Raw genomic sequence first — 14095 nt, forward strand, 5'->3', positions numbered from 1 at the left:
TAGCCAAGAAGACCCATCAGAGGTCTGGACCCCCCAGTCTCTCCTAGCCCCTGACTTCAGTGAGTCATGCCAGCCCAAATACTGTCTTGCTCAGGCTCCAGATATAGCTTGTCTGGCCACACCTTCTGAGGGAGTAAAATTAGTGGGGCACTTTAGAAGGGGGGTGCCTTGGCCAGGAGAGACTTGGAGGCCCAAGTCCCAAGGGCTCAGCCTGTACATGCAGCTCTCTGTTTCCCTCCCAGAAGCGGCTGCTGTGGAAAATTACCCAGAACAAGAGTGGCCAGAAGCCATGGGGGTCTCCAAACCGCATCTGCCCCCCAAATGGCCCTGCTCTGGCATCCGCCCAAGGATCTAGATGAACTTCTGCTGGGGAGCATAGAGGGATCTGTGTTCTCCCCAACCATCTTTCATCTTGCCCCCCTACCCAGTCCCTTACCACCCCAAGCAGGAGCCAAGCACCTAGGAGGCCTTGGGAATCTGGTGACTAACCTGAAAATTCTAACAGTCCTTCCCAGGGAGAGGAGTGGGGAGAAGAGCGGGTACTGAGTGAAGCCTATGAAGGCCACACATTTTCCAGGGGCGCCTGGGTGGTTCAGGTCATGATCTTACAGGTGTCGGTCGTGAGTGATCTCACGGTTAGTAAGTTAGAGCCCTACATAGGGCACTGACAGCTCAGAGCCTGGACCCTGCTTCAGATTCTGTGTCTCCCTCTCTCTCTGCCCCCCTGCTCGCTCTCTCTCTCTCTCTCTCAAAAATAAACATTAAAAAGGGGGGGGGGGCACCTGGGTGGCTCAGTCAGTTAAGCATCTGACTTCGGCTCAGGTCATGATCTTGCGATTTGATTCATGAGTTCGAACCCCGCGTGGGGCTCTGTGCTGACAGCTTAGAGCCTGGAGCCTGCTTGGGATTCTGTGTCTCCCTCTCTCTCTGCCCCTCCCCCACTCACGCTCTGTCTCTGTCTCTGTCTCTCTCTCTTTCAAAAGTAAATAACATTAAAAACAAACAAACAAACACCTTTTTCCAGAGTCAGGATGCTGGCCTGGCTTTTCACCTGCTTGCTTAGCGACCTGGAGCCCTTCCACTTTTCTGAGTCTCGGCTGTTGGATTGTGAAATGAGAATAACCCTTCCTGCGTCACTCTGCAGAGGCAGGTAGGGTGTGTTGGAGTCATCATCACAACATACCTGCCTCACCGTTCTTTAAATGAATTTACCAGATATGTAAAGAGCAGGAGTCAATGAATGTGCATGCCATAACTTCAGGAGTTAGGAGAAAGAGGGTAATAGAAATGCCAATTGAAATTGAAGCCCCTGCCATGGGTGATAGTTGGGGTGGGGGGTGCTTTATACCTTTGCCTATACCTAAAAGACAAAAGAACTTTGCTTCACAGCCTTACGTTGCCAAGGGCAATTCTCAAGGTGAGAGTGAGGAAAGACAGGATGGGGCTCCGCAGTTCTCAGGGAAAGCTCTTGGTGGCTCCTCCCCCTAAATAGCTTGAGACTCCCAAACAAGCCCCCCAGACCTCTCTTGGCTGGAGTGATCCGAACTCACACAAGGAAGGAGTGTGCCAGGGCACGGAGGGGCACAGCCGTGGTGATGTGGTGATGCCCCCCCACCCCCACCCCGTCCTGGTGTGTCTAGGAGGGGCAGGGGTCCCAGCCTGGCCGACAGTGATGCTGGCAGGCTGTGTCTGCACTGGCAACAATCTTTGAACGCTTACCAGTGTTAACCCATGTTTTCCTCCCAACAATCCCAGGAGGACGGGGCTGTAATTCCCATTTTACAGATGAGGGCACTGAGGCACTGGGAGGTAAAGCGACTTGCCCACGGCCGCACAGCGCTGTCGTCCCTGATTTTCTCAGGGTTTGGGCAGCCGGAGGAGCCGTGCTGGCTCCTCACCCGGGGCAGGGCAGCGGCCGGAGACCCAGGGGAGTTGGGGCGCGGAGCCAGACAAACCCCGCCCCCACGGGCCGGGGCGCAGCCAATGGACGCCCGGCCCCGAGTGGGGTGACGCGGCGTCAGCGCGAAACTCCCGGGAGCCGGGCCCTGGGTCACATGCACCGCGCCCGCCCGTTCGACCCGGGGTGGGAGTGGGGCGGGACCGCGGTGCGGGCTGGCAGGGTCTGGGCCCTTGGGACCAGTTGGGCCTGCTCTTTCGGCCCGGCCTCCAGCCCAGACACCTGGCTGGGACTGCCGCCAGGTGTGCGTCCGGACACGGGGGCGGGGCTGACCTGGGACGGCACCGCCCCCTGCCCGGGGCCCCTGTAGTCCCGGGACTCTCCGGGCTGTGAGGCCCGCCCAGCTCCCAGAGGCTGGGTCACCCAGCGGGGCCCCTGCCCGACCTCGGCTTTGCCAACTGTGAAATAGGGGTACCAAGACATTTTGGGCACGGACAGGGCCTCGGCTACTCATCTTGGCGGAGCTCAAGGATGGGTAGAGGGGCAGGCACTAGCGTTGCCAGGGCTGCTGGCACTGTGCAACCCTGGGCGTTGCCCAGGAGAATACTAAGACCCCTCCCCACTCCAGGAGTCCCCCTGCAACCCTGCCTGCCCCCATGTATCCTTCATTTCTGCAGTAGCTTAAGCTAGCACCTGCTCAGGTTAGGGGGCCAAGCAGCACAGAGCCAGCCTGGGACTCTTGCTCGCTCTTTCTCCATCTGGACGGCTGTTGACATGGATGATTCTGGTCCTAGATGACCCTATATTCTCATTCCGTGTTGACCTCTGCTATGCACTGGACAAATTATTTCTAGTCCTCTCTGAGCTTCTTTGGGTCAGCTTTGCCCAAAGCACCTCACTAACGGAGGTCACCTCCAGGTTCATCAGTGAGTCATTCAACAGATACTCCACCAAAGATCCGGTAGAACCACCAATTCTGCTGCACCGTGAGGGATGAAGCTGACAGCAGTAAAGAACGGGGGGGGCCGGCGGGGCGGGGCGGGGGGACGTTTGTCCCCTGGGTGCTAACAGGCTATCTGGGGTGAGACCAGATGTAGACTCAGGGGGAGTCACAGGATGAGGTGGGTTGAATTGGTAGCAGGAAGAGTACATGGGGACCCCCAAGACATCATCGGACCTCCACAAGCCAAATCCAATTCTGCGTGGGTTCTGATTTTGAATTAATTGTCAAGTGTGGAAGATTCCACTTAAAGGCTGGATTTCTGGTTTTTCTTGAAAAATGAGAATTTTGAGTAACCCTGGGCTCCACAACTGGGTGCCTTGTAGCCAGGGCTGTGACCCCCCCCCCCCCCCAGTTCCTATCAGCCCCCAGGTATCACACCTGGGCCACTTCACTCATAAATGACTGTGTAATAAAAAGGCCCCTATAGGCATTGGGTTTACCACCCATGATCCCAATTTATAGATCAGGGGAGTATACACCAGGAAGGAGCAAGGACTTGTTCAGGGACCCACAGTGAAGCCTGCAACCCCTGCTAGGGTGCTCTTAGAGAGGGCGTGGGGGCGAGAAGGGGATGGCACCGGGCAGAGGAGTCCACTCGGTTTCCAGAAACATCCCGCTGACCCCCTAGTGCCGAGGGCAGAGATTTTGCTTGCTGGGATGCCTAGGGCCCAGGCGTGGAGGCCCTGACCAGACTCCCCTGAGGGCCACCCAACAAAAATGGGCAGGGGCTCCTCTGAAATAAAGTGGAATTTCTGGGTGGCTCATGCCTATTCAAGTCCTCTTGTTCTGCCCCTGGTCCCTGGGGACCATAAGGAGACTCTTTTCTTGGAAAGGAGATGGGTTGGAAAAAGACTGTCCTCCTCAGATGCTTTAGTGTGTGACTGGCGAGCAGGGGGACCCTGCGTGAGCCATGAGAAGACCCACAGTGGTCCCACAGTGCCCCCTCCAGATCTCTGGGGAGGGCACCTATAGCTAGCAGCTCCTCTCAGGCTGTGATGAAGGGAGACAACCAAAGGTTGAGGAGGAATCCAGAAGCTTGTCTCTGTCCAAGTCTCCACCCCTCAGTGTGTCAGTCCTATCTCTGGCCCTCTCCACCCACGCTGCAGTGACTAATGATGCTTCCTCAGTTTTCCTTTTTTTAAAGATTTTATTTTTAAGTAACCTCTACACCCAACATGGGGTTCAAACGTACAACCGGTGCTGCTCTGCGACTGAGCCAGCCAGGTGCCCCGCCTCCTCAGATTTCATCCCTTCTCTGCTAATAGCCTGGTTTCTCAGGGTGGGTTCTGGGACTTTGCTTGAACTATTAAGAAGTACCTTCTCTCTGCTTATGGAAAGTCAGCCTGGAGTTGCAGGCAGCCTTCAGTTAACCACGTGGAAGGGCCAACCCGGAGGAAGCAGAGCCAAGACACGGGGAGGGACAAATTACTAACCAAATCCCTAAGCACCTGGATCCAGCTATGCCTGAAGCTGAACTATCAGAACTTTTCAGTTACATAAGTCAACAAATCCCTCTCTCTGACTAAATCAAACGTCTTTCTACCACAATGAAAAAAGTTCCGATATGGCATCTCTGAGCAGTTTGGGCCACAAACCACCTTTATCTTGACTAAAGAGGTCTTAACACTGCTTAACTTTACTTCTACATTTCCCAGACTTTTCTCCATAGAACCCCTTTTGAGGAACAGCTGTTAATGTACTGGGGAAATGCATGTTGGCAAGTCCCTGCCAGGGATCTTGAGGTCCCTCCCAGGAGTCTGGTCAGTTAGGTCAGAGTTGCCTCACCACCCTCTCCCTCCTGTGGCTGGCCTGCCCAGTGAAACTTCACACAGCAGCTCCTTACTCTGGGCCTTGCCTGCTCCCCCAGAGCCTCCTGGTCCTGCAAGCCCTGGAAAAGGGCTCCAGTGCCTCCTGGCTGCAGAATGTCCTTGATTCTGGGAACTGAACCAGGCTGGGAGCTCCCTGAGGGTAGGACTCGAGCAGCCCCTCCCCTCCAGCACCAACCTGGTACACAGCAAACTCTCAGGAACATGCGCTGACCGCGTGTCTTGGCAAGTCCACGGTGGTATCTCAGGGCCGAGCCACTGTCCACAGAGCTCGGGCCTCTTCTGGCACTCACAGTGCCTTGTACAGGGCTGGGGGCAGAGAATGGGCTCAGGATCCACACCTTCTATTCACCGGGACTGGGGACTGGGGGGTCTCCCAACCTTCAGAGGCCCACTCCCACACTCCCCTGGTGTGGGAGCCTCTCATTCTGACTGGCCAGAAACAGGCAGAGCCTCCACAGAGCTCCCTAGAGCAACTGGGAGTTGGGTGCTGCCACTTCTGACCTGGGATGGTCCCATCGCGGCCCCCCGTCGTGGTCCCTCCTGCCCTATACCAGGAGGCAGGGCAGCCCCCGCCTGAGCCGCCCTCCTGCAGGGCTGGTGTTCAAGGTGGATGGGATGGCCTCGCCTGCTGCCCACCCCTCCAGGCCCGAGGTCTGAGTTGGAGCGCTGGGCAAACCCAGGTAAGTGTGTGGGTCTTCCCGGCTCTGTCTTTTCACCTGAATACAACAGGTTGGGTAGATGTCTTTGCAATTCTTCCAGGTTCACCTGGGGGCTTGATAAGCCCACCCCACTTCAGATCCTCAAACCCTGTGTGGTGTAGGGATTAAAGGGCTCTCAGGCTCCTCTGAGCCACTCAGAGAAGATGCAGGCACCACGTGGCTCCCATGATGTGCTGCTCAAGGACCCCTGCGCCTCTGGGCCTGCTTCCTGGAGGACCGTGGCCTGGCAGCAAGCACCCAGAGTGGCCAGCTCCCAGGAAAGGACAGGACAGACACCTTTTAAAACGGAGAGCGCTGGGGGGTGTGGGGAGGTGTGTGTGGGGTACTGCTTTTTGGGGCGATGAAAATGCTCAAAAATTGATCGCGGTGATGCAGGGATCTTGAGGTCCCTGCACAACTCTACGAATAGACTGAAAACGACCTAATGGGACACTTAAAATGGGTGCATTGTATGCTATGTGAATCAGATCTCGATAAAGCTGTTTCTAGAAGCGGGGAGTGGTCCTTGGAGCAACAGCTTTTAAACTCAGTGTGTGGCACAAGCTGTCCAGAGGATTCGGTGGATGCCTGCCTAACTTTGGGGAGCCCAGGAGGAGATGGCTCTGGCCTGTTTGCCCAAGGCCTGGATACCTGGGACAGGGCTGAGGGCCTCCCGCAACGTGCCTAAGGCCTGGCATAAGACGTAGGAAGAACCACGGGCTCTGGTAGAGCTCGCAGGCAGGCCATGGCAGGTTTCCAGCTGCTACAACCAACACCCCCAAACCAGCCTTGTGCCCCCAGATAGCCAAACTGGAACAGGCATGGGGATTTTCCTTTAGCCCAGACTCACCGGCACCCTCAAACAGCCTGGGCATGGGTGAAGGGGGAGTGGAGCAAGCTTCCAGAATGGCTTCCTTTAGCGGGGCCCCTGGGGCAGCTCCTGCTTAGAGAAAGCAGGTGCCCTTGGGCACCTGTGTGGTTCGGTGGGTTATGTGTCCGACTCTTGGTTTCAGCTCAGGTCATGATCTCACGGTTCGTGAGTTCAAGCCCCATATCGGGCTTTGCACTGACAGTGCGGAGACTGCTTGGGATTCTCTCTTCCTCTCTGTTCCTCCAGCTCTCCCTCCCTGCCCCCTCTCAAAAATAATTAACACACACACACACACACACACACACAAAAAAGCAGGTGCCCAGAACTGGCAGGTCCTTTAGACAGTCACAGCTGACTCCATAGAGATCACACAGGAACAGTTTGTTCATTTATTTATTGTATTTTACATGCAAGAACCCAAACTAGAGAGACAGTATCTGGAAGGAGAGCCAGTGGGTGGATGGACGCGCTGAGCCTCGAGTGCACCGACCCACCCTCCAGAACCGGCTCTGCCCACAGAAACCCACAACAGTGACAGAACATTAGACTTCCAGGACTGGACAACAAACTCAACACATCTCTCTTTCAACAGCCCACCCCCCCCATCCTGAGACCCTCACAAATTAAGTGCAAACTTTAGAAAATAAATATCCATCCCCCTTTCTCCAGGGGAGCCTGGAGATTTCAGACACGAGAGTAGAACTTCAGGGCTGACAGATGGTGGCCGCAGGGGCGGCCTGGCTTGGACCCCCGTGGACAGGAAGGGCCGGAGACAGGCACTGGGAGAGGCGGGTACCACAGGGGGCATCTTCTGGGGGCACGCACACTCAGCCATGGTGGTGAAGCTGGCTGTTCCCCATGGGGGTGGACGAGCAGAGGGGCCCAGAGTCCCTACAGCACATGGAGGACAGGCTCGTGGTGGGCCGGCTGGGGCCAGGCAGAGAACACGGCACTCCTGCATGGTGCTTTTCCCCTGCTAGCCCACAGTCCTCCACAAACCATCCAGAAGGCTGGGTCAGACTGAGTTAGAAACGTGTGTAGCAGACGTGGAGACAAAGTGGGGGTGGGCGGCAGGAAGGAAGAGGAGGGACAAGAGTGTAGGAGGCTGAGCAACTGTCTGCTCCATGAAGCCGGAGGGGTCCAGGTGCCTGCTGCCACCGCTATCCACAGCCCTTGCCACCACTCTCCCTGTGGGAGGCCCTGAGCGACAGTGAGGGCCCCACACCTCCCCAGGCCCCCTTGCTCTGGACCCCAGGGGGAGGAAGGGAAGGGCAGTGAGCCAAGGCAGATGGCCCAGTCACTCACACCGATGGGGCTGACAAAACAGAAAGACAGGACGGACCACGGACGAAGTCACCCTTCCCTCCGGCCCCAGCCAGCATTAAGCCCTTTCAGCTCAGAGACCCCTTGTCCCGTGCCGGCTGATAAGCAGGCGGGTCACCTCTCGGCCTGGCCCGTCGGCCTGCTCAGTCCCTGGGAGGGGGGGCTCCCAGGCAGGGACTGCTCTGGGCCAGGCTGGCCCAAAGCCCACTAGTGTGCCCTGGGTCAGCTGCCCACTGGCCACAAAAGTAGGCAGGAAGAAATGGTTAGTTTTCTCATCTCAGCACACAATGAACACAGAAAAGGTTAAACACATTCCCAAGAAAATATTTTGACAAAATAAATATTTTAACCTATAATCAGGTATAATTAGTGCTTATAAGGAATCCCAGCAATAATTTAGTGTAATTAAGTACATACTGTATCTGTGATTTCTAACACTTGTGGAGCGGCTGGTGGCTCGTGAGGGTCTCACTCTCCCGGGGGGTAGGCACTGGCCAGCTTTCCTGCCGGAGCTCGGCTCCCTTCCCCAAGCAGGGAGCCTGGGAGCTGTGCTCCCCACATGGAAGGGAACCAGTGGTTGAGTGGCCTAGGGTGCCTGCGGGCCACAGGACAGAAAGGGCTGAGCAGCACCCCCTTAAGGCCACCTGGGCCCCTGCTTGGCTTTTTGCACGGGCCTCACGCATGTGTCACCTCAGCCTCCAGGTAGGGGCAGGCTGCCTCTGGACGGGACTTGTCAACAGGAAGGGCAGCTGTAGGCCGGGAAGGCAGGGGGCTCTCCCCTGTGTGAGCCAGTGCCTTCCTGCCAGCCCATAGGCTCCATCACCATCTGCCGCCCAGGGGCGGCCAGGACTCTCCAAGCCCTGCCTGGAGTTGGGGGGCAGCTCTGGACTGTGGGTACTAAGAGCAGCTGTGCTGGGTTCTCCCCCAGACAGACACAGGCCTCGGCTTTACTCCCTGCCAGGAGCCTCCTCTCCCCTTGGGCCCTTCAGGCTCCTGCTCTTGGGGGGGACTTCTCCTTCCACAAGGCGGGGACGCTGGCTCTTCCCTCAGAGGCTGCCGGGCTTGGCTGCGGAGGGACGGGCCCCTGGCCCTCACAGAGACCAGCGCTCCAGGCCGCTGGAGGGTACTAGCTGGGTCGCTAGGTGTAATCGGACCATCCCAACCACCTTCTCGGCAGCTCACGTCAAGCCAGCTGACTTAAGACTTCCTAACGTCCAAATAGGCAGACCTCAGGGGGCTCTGCCTGTGAGCAATGTTGACAAGAGGAGGAGAGGACCGAGGGGTGGGGTCGGGGTGAGGGGGGACAGTAGAGGCGTGGCACTGGCTGCCAGGGAGGGCAGGGCTGGAGTCAGGCTGGCTGAGCTCTGATCTCTGAGGGGGAGTTTCCTGCACATCCTCTGAGGAATCGGGAGTGTGACACCCCCGGCTGGTCCTGCCAGGAGGGCCCCCAGCCAGACCCCGGACCAGGGCACAGGGTTCTGGGCTAGGCAGCGCCTCGCTCTCCACCAGAGGTGCTGGGCCGTGGCCTAAATGCTTCTTCCAGAGCCCGAGGCACTGGTGTTGGCCTGCGCCCAGCCCGGCCTCTTGACCCCACTCCGGCTGCCAAGTGGGAAGGGCTGGCCACGCCACGGCTCGGGAACACGTCTGCCCCCGATACCTGGGCAGCACCTTCTGGAACACTGACCCGGGCCCCGGGGACTCACGGGCGGGCTCGGAGCAGCTGCTGCAGCATTTTTCTTTTCCTGGCCAACCGCGGCACAGGGGCGGGGCGGGGCGGGCTGCCCCCTGGACCGCACCGAGCCGGAGCGTCCTGCCCACGGCCAGGAGACACCCGGTGGCGGGAGCAGGTGTCCTCAACCCCTAGCTCTCAGCCCCAGGCTGTCAGTCTTCTAGGTTGGCTTGGAGAGAGGGTACAAATCGGCAGCAAGGGGGGTTGGGGGGCGGGGAGAGGGCAGGCTGTCAGGACGTTCTGTGGAGGAAGCGGAGACCACACCAAGGAGCAGTGCAGGGACCCTAGGGTCACTCCGGCCCCTTGGTCACTGGATCTCCAAATACGGTGCAGAGCCATCTGCTCCTGGGCCCCGGAGGTAGAGGCACAGAGGCTGCCACGGACCAGGCCAAAGCCCCGAGCCTGGTGTGCTCACAAGCCCACCAAGCTTTCCCAAGCAGCCAGAGCAATTCCTCCCCGTGCGGGCCCCTCCACAGATGGGGACGAGGGGCAGTTTGGTTTACGGTTGTGTTATCTCTGCAGGAGCTAAGCCGTGTGCCTCGTGACCATCATCCATGGGTCGCATGCCGTCTTTGCAACTGCCTTTGGCTCTCCCTCTCCCTGGGTCCACCGGGGACCCCTCGCTCCCAGGCTCAGCTGCTAAGCCAGCCTGGCGTGGGCCTGGGTCAGCAGCTGAGCGATGGAGAGAGGACCAAGAGGGCGAGAAGCCTCACACAAGGGCACCCACAGAGCCTTCTAAAGTGCCGAGCACGCCAAGTGCCACAAGGTGACACGCGTCAGGGAGCAGCATTCCAGGGAGGGAGACCAAGCCCACAGGTGCAGACAAGCCCTTTCTGGAACAGGGGCATGGGAGCGTAGGCCGGTCCAAGGAGACCCACTGAGTCAGGTAGGGGCAGGGCACGGGGTCGGGGGGAAGGGGCTGGGGTGGAACCCCCTTCTCTGTGGGCAGAAACCGGAGGAAAGGCAGTCCAGGTGTCTCCTCAGGAAATGGTCCCACGGGGACTGCCCTGCCTGGGGCTGGGTCCCACTGCCTGTTCTTCTGGGGAGGACACATGGGTAGAGGGAGCCTGTGGGCCAGAGGGGCGGGGGCAGGGGAAGAGAGCCTCTGGCTGCATGGATGCTGTCCCACCACCCAGAGAGAAGAAGGTGGCTAAAGCTGGTCCTGACTAGTGGGAGGCCTGGGAGCAAACACAGTGGCGTTTCCATGGAGACACAGCAGCACAGGACCGAGTGAGGACTGGGGATGGGAGGAGTGGCCAGTGCCTAGTGTGGACCGGGGGAATAAGGAGTGACCTGCCATGTGGAGAGCCGAACCGCAGAACAGCTCACAGGGCAAAGAGGGCATCCTCTGACCGCTCAGGCTTCTTCCGACCGGCGGGGTTTGAGGCTGGGGCCGGGGCCGGGGCCTCCCCTGGGGGCGAGGGGAGGTTGGGAACCATTTCAGCAGCTTTGGCTCTTTCTTCGAGGAATTTATCGAATTCTGCAACACAAAACCAGGGCAAGGGGCAGCGTTGGTAGGAGGCTAGGCCCACAGTGAGGCTCTAACCACCACATCTCACCTGCTCCCCTCGGAGCCCCATTCACTGTCCCCACCCTCAGCACACTAGCCTGGGCCGCCTGCCAGGGAAGGAGGGAGGCAGGGAGCGGCACGGGAGCAGCCAGCCAGAGCTAGGGGTGCTTCTGGGCCGTCTGCTGCCCAGAGACCCAGGCTTGAGTTCCCCCTCTGCCGCCTCCAGGGCAAGCAGGAAGCCTGGCTACCTGCAGATGGTACAGGGGGGAAGGGGCAGGTACGAACCCCTCTAAGCTGGGGCTTTCCCATGCACCAGATCAGCACTGGAGGCAGGGCAGGGAAAGTTGGAGGGGCAAGTCCCCACTTACACTTGGCAGAGAACATCCCCCTACCCTATGCTCATCCTCCAAGCAAGGTTCTGCCAGTGGAGGGGGTCTGACCAGATGGTCTGGCAAAGCAGGGAGGAGGCAGTGCAGAGGGGAGAGTGGCAGGGAGTGGGGGAGACAGGAGGAGCAGGGGAGAGAAGGAGAGGGCGAGATGGGGGGGTTGGAAGACCCTGATGGGAGCTTCCCTACCCGACCCGTCATCCACTGGCCCCCCAGAAGTGGGGTCCCAGAACGCCAGGCCCAATGAGTTCCCTATGCAGCCCTGTGGACTGCACAGCATGTCTTGTCTCTCTGCTAGATTAAGAATTCGGGGGTAGGGACAAACTGATTAGGCTTGCAGATCTGGGGGTCACGCTGACCTGGGATGGCAATTGGGACCTACTATTCACTAGCTCTGTGACCTTCTTAAAGTCACATGTTCTGACACTTCCCTCATCAGCACGGGGCCTGGCTGGGACAGAGCAGAGAAGCCCCTGGCCCAGGAGGCCAGGCCAAGCAAGGATGGGCACCGGGAGATACGCTGGCAGTGGAGGCTCCAAGACAGTGGGGTGCCGGCCCCTATGCACCTCAAGAGTCTGGGGCAGGGGTAGCCAACAGAAGGTGGGGAGCTGTCAAGGTGCTGGCCCAGTCATACCTTCACTTGTGACGCCCTCTTCCAGGTCGTCGCCCTTCTGTGGGAGGAGCAGAGAGAGCAGTATTAGGGCCCAGCCTGGACCAAACCCCCCATTCCCCGTGCCCAGAGCTCTGTGACAGTAAAATACTGCTTGTCTTACTGAAGACACGGAAACTTTTGTTTTCTAGAAAGCAAAAATAAAACCACCCCAAACTCCGTAGTTCTAGGCTTTGATCCCCCAGAAGAACCAGAAAGAAAAATCCAAAAAAAGGCGCAGGCCGGTTCTCTGGGTTTAAAGCTAAGGGCAGGACCACAGCAGGCCTCTGGCCACCCAGTGACACTCCCAGAGCAGGGCCCCAAGGAGGAGGCTGAGCTGCGCGCGTGCCCAGGACCCCCTCAGGTGCTCCTTCACTCAGCAGCCACAGGACTCTGGGAACCCGCTGTCCATGCCAACAGCTGGGAACCGCATGAGGCCTGGAAGGGACAGAGCCATGAAGTCCATGGCACAGGGCCGGATACCAAGCAGTATTTGGCAGTAAAGCGCTGTCCGGCCAGAAGCCATGTCCCACGGCCTCCTGTGGCCCAGATTCCGTCACCTGCTGCCGGTTCCTGAGAAGCCATGGGAGCTCGGAGAGCTCTTAACGATGACAGTGGATAGGACTTGATTTCTGTTTGGAGAACGCAGTGGTCACTGGGAACTTACTGCACAGTGATAGGGAAGGGAGCTGGATGGGGAAGCGGACAGGGCCTTGGGCTCAGCCAGGAGACGTGGCTTCCTTCCTGGCCCTGCCACTGATCTGCTCAGCCTTGTCAGACAGGTCCCTCCCCCTTTCTGCCCCGGGGGCCCCCCCCCCCCCCCGCCCCATGAGGTGAGGGCCTTGCTCCTTCCTGCTTTGTCTCTGTGACGAGAGCTAGTTCTTTTCCAGGCATTCCCTTGGGAAAAATATGATGTGTTTTCTTCCTCCCCTGGCATGGCACCTGGGTGCCTGCCTCGCTGGGCAATGAGTGTCTTCAGAAAGCCTGGCCTTGTGGGGAGGTGGCCCTACCCTAGTACAGAAGGGGGCCAAGTCGGCAACCCACTGCCAGCCAGGCCAATCCTGTGGTTAACGATGCTCTGCTCTGGGGACAAGGTCCCCTGAAGAGGTGGCAGCTAGGAACAAGAGATGAGGAGTCTCTAGGACTAAGGGAGAATCTGCCCAGCCCATGACCTTGGGCAAGCCACTTCCCCTCCCAGAGTGCATTTCTTTGTCAGCCCCCCTGGCCAGCAACCCCCACTCTGCCTCCCCTGCAGCCGCCTGAGAGGGAAAGTGCTTTGTAAGCAGCAGAAGGAGGGACTGGTCCCTGCAGCCCTCCCTTTCCTGGGACCTGCTGCCATCTGCAGCTGCGTGATGTTCTCACCTTCCTGTCCTAGCTCTGCGGGTAGAGACAACAGTCTCGAGGGTAAGGGTTCTTTTAAATCCAGGATACCAGAACATACTGGGGAAGTGGGATGACAAGTAAAAAATAAAAAAAAACAAGAACAAAAACAAAAGCAAAAACACCAACCAAAAAAACCCCACAAAAAAACACCTGGCTCATCTCTGTGTATACAGTTTACAGTGAAAAAGAAAAAATAAAAATAAAACCCACAAAATCCCCCCCAAACCCAAACAAAACCCCAAAGCAAAAGAACCCAAGCACACACACACTAGATACAGAAAAGTAACTGGAGGCAAGTGTGTGTGGTTTCGGAGCCAGCCAGAGCCCTGCCTGCCGAGGCCCCGGGGCCGCGCCCGCAGCAGGTGCGCTGGGCCCAGTGGGCTTTCCTCCTCTGCCACCCCAGTGGGGAGCAGCCCCTGGCCCCGGGCCTGTCTTCAGAAGCACCTCTGCCTTGCCACGCCCCACACACAGAAGAGAAAAGTCGAGTCTCACCAGGTCCGTCCTGAGCCACACCTCAATGTCGTCCATGACAGAGGGCTGCGCAACGGGGATCTATGGAGGCGGCAAGCAGCGGGTCAGGCAGCCCCACAGCCAGGCGAGGGGAGACAGAACACCGAACAAAATAAATCGTCAAAAGCAACCCCAGAACGAAACCAAAACGTACACAGAGCAAAAAAACACGTTGGCACAGCAGGCGCGGGCAACACAAGGCAGCCACACATGAAATGGCAGGTGAGGGAAGCAATGAGGTGGCCAGTTCTAAGAAGCAGGGCTGACCGGCGGGCGCTGGGGGGGGGGGGGCGGCCGGGGGGGGGAG

At 58.4% G+C, this 14095-nt stretch overlaps 1 protein-coding gene across 6 annotated transcripts in view; it reads right to left on the bottom strand.

Annotated features, from left to right (window-relative positions):
* Nucleotides 1-6664: 6664 nt before the first annotated feature.
* TOM1L2 (target of myb1 like 2 membrane trafficking protein) overlaps nt 6665-14095 on the bottom strand; it is a 120993-nt gene continuing 113562 nt past the window's right edge. For 4 of the 6 annotated variants that reach the window (XM_040453020.1, XM_040453015.1, XM_040453014.1 and 1 more), the window contains 3 exons: nt 13771-13830; nt 11881-11917; nt 6665-10830 (listed from right to left, as the gene is read on the bottom strand). In XM_040453020.1, the coding sequence (XP_040308954.1) occupies nt 10676-10830; nt 11881-11917; nt 13771-13830 (252 nt within the window). In that variant the 3' untranslated portion in view covers nt 6665-10675. The remainder of the gene's footprint in view (nt 10831-11880; nt 11918-13770; nt 13831-14095) is intronic. The other 2 variants (XM_040453016.1, XM_040453017.1) reach the window with 2 other exon arrangements.

This window comes from Herpailurus yagouaroundi, unplaced genomic scaffold, assembly GCF_014898765.1.
Source record: "Herpailurus yagouaroundi ecotype Mexico unplaced genomic scaffold, PumYag 208, whole genome shotgun sequence".
Taxonomy (NCBI): domain Eukaryota; kingdom Metazoa; phylum Chordata; class Mammalia; order Carnivora; family Felidae; genus Herpailurus; species Herpailurus yagouaroundi.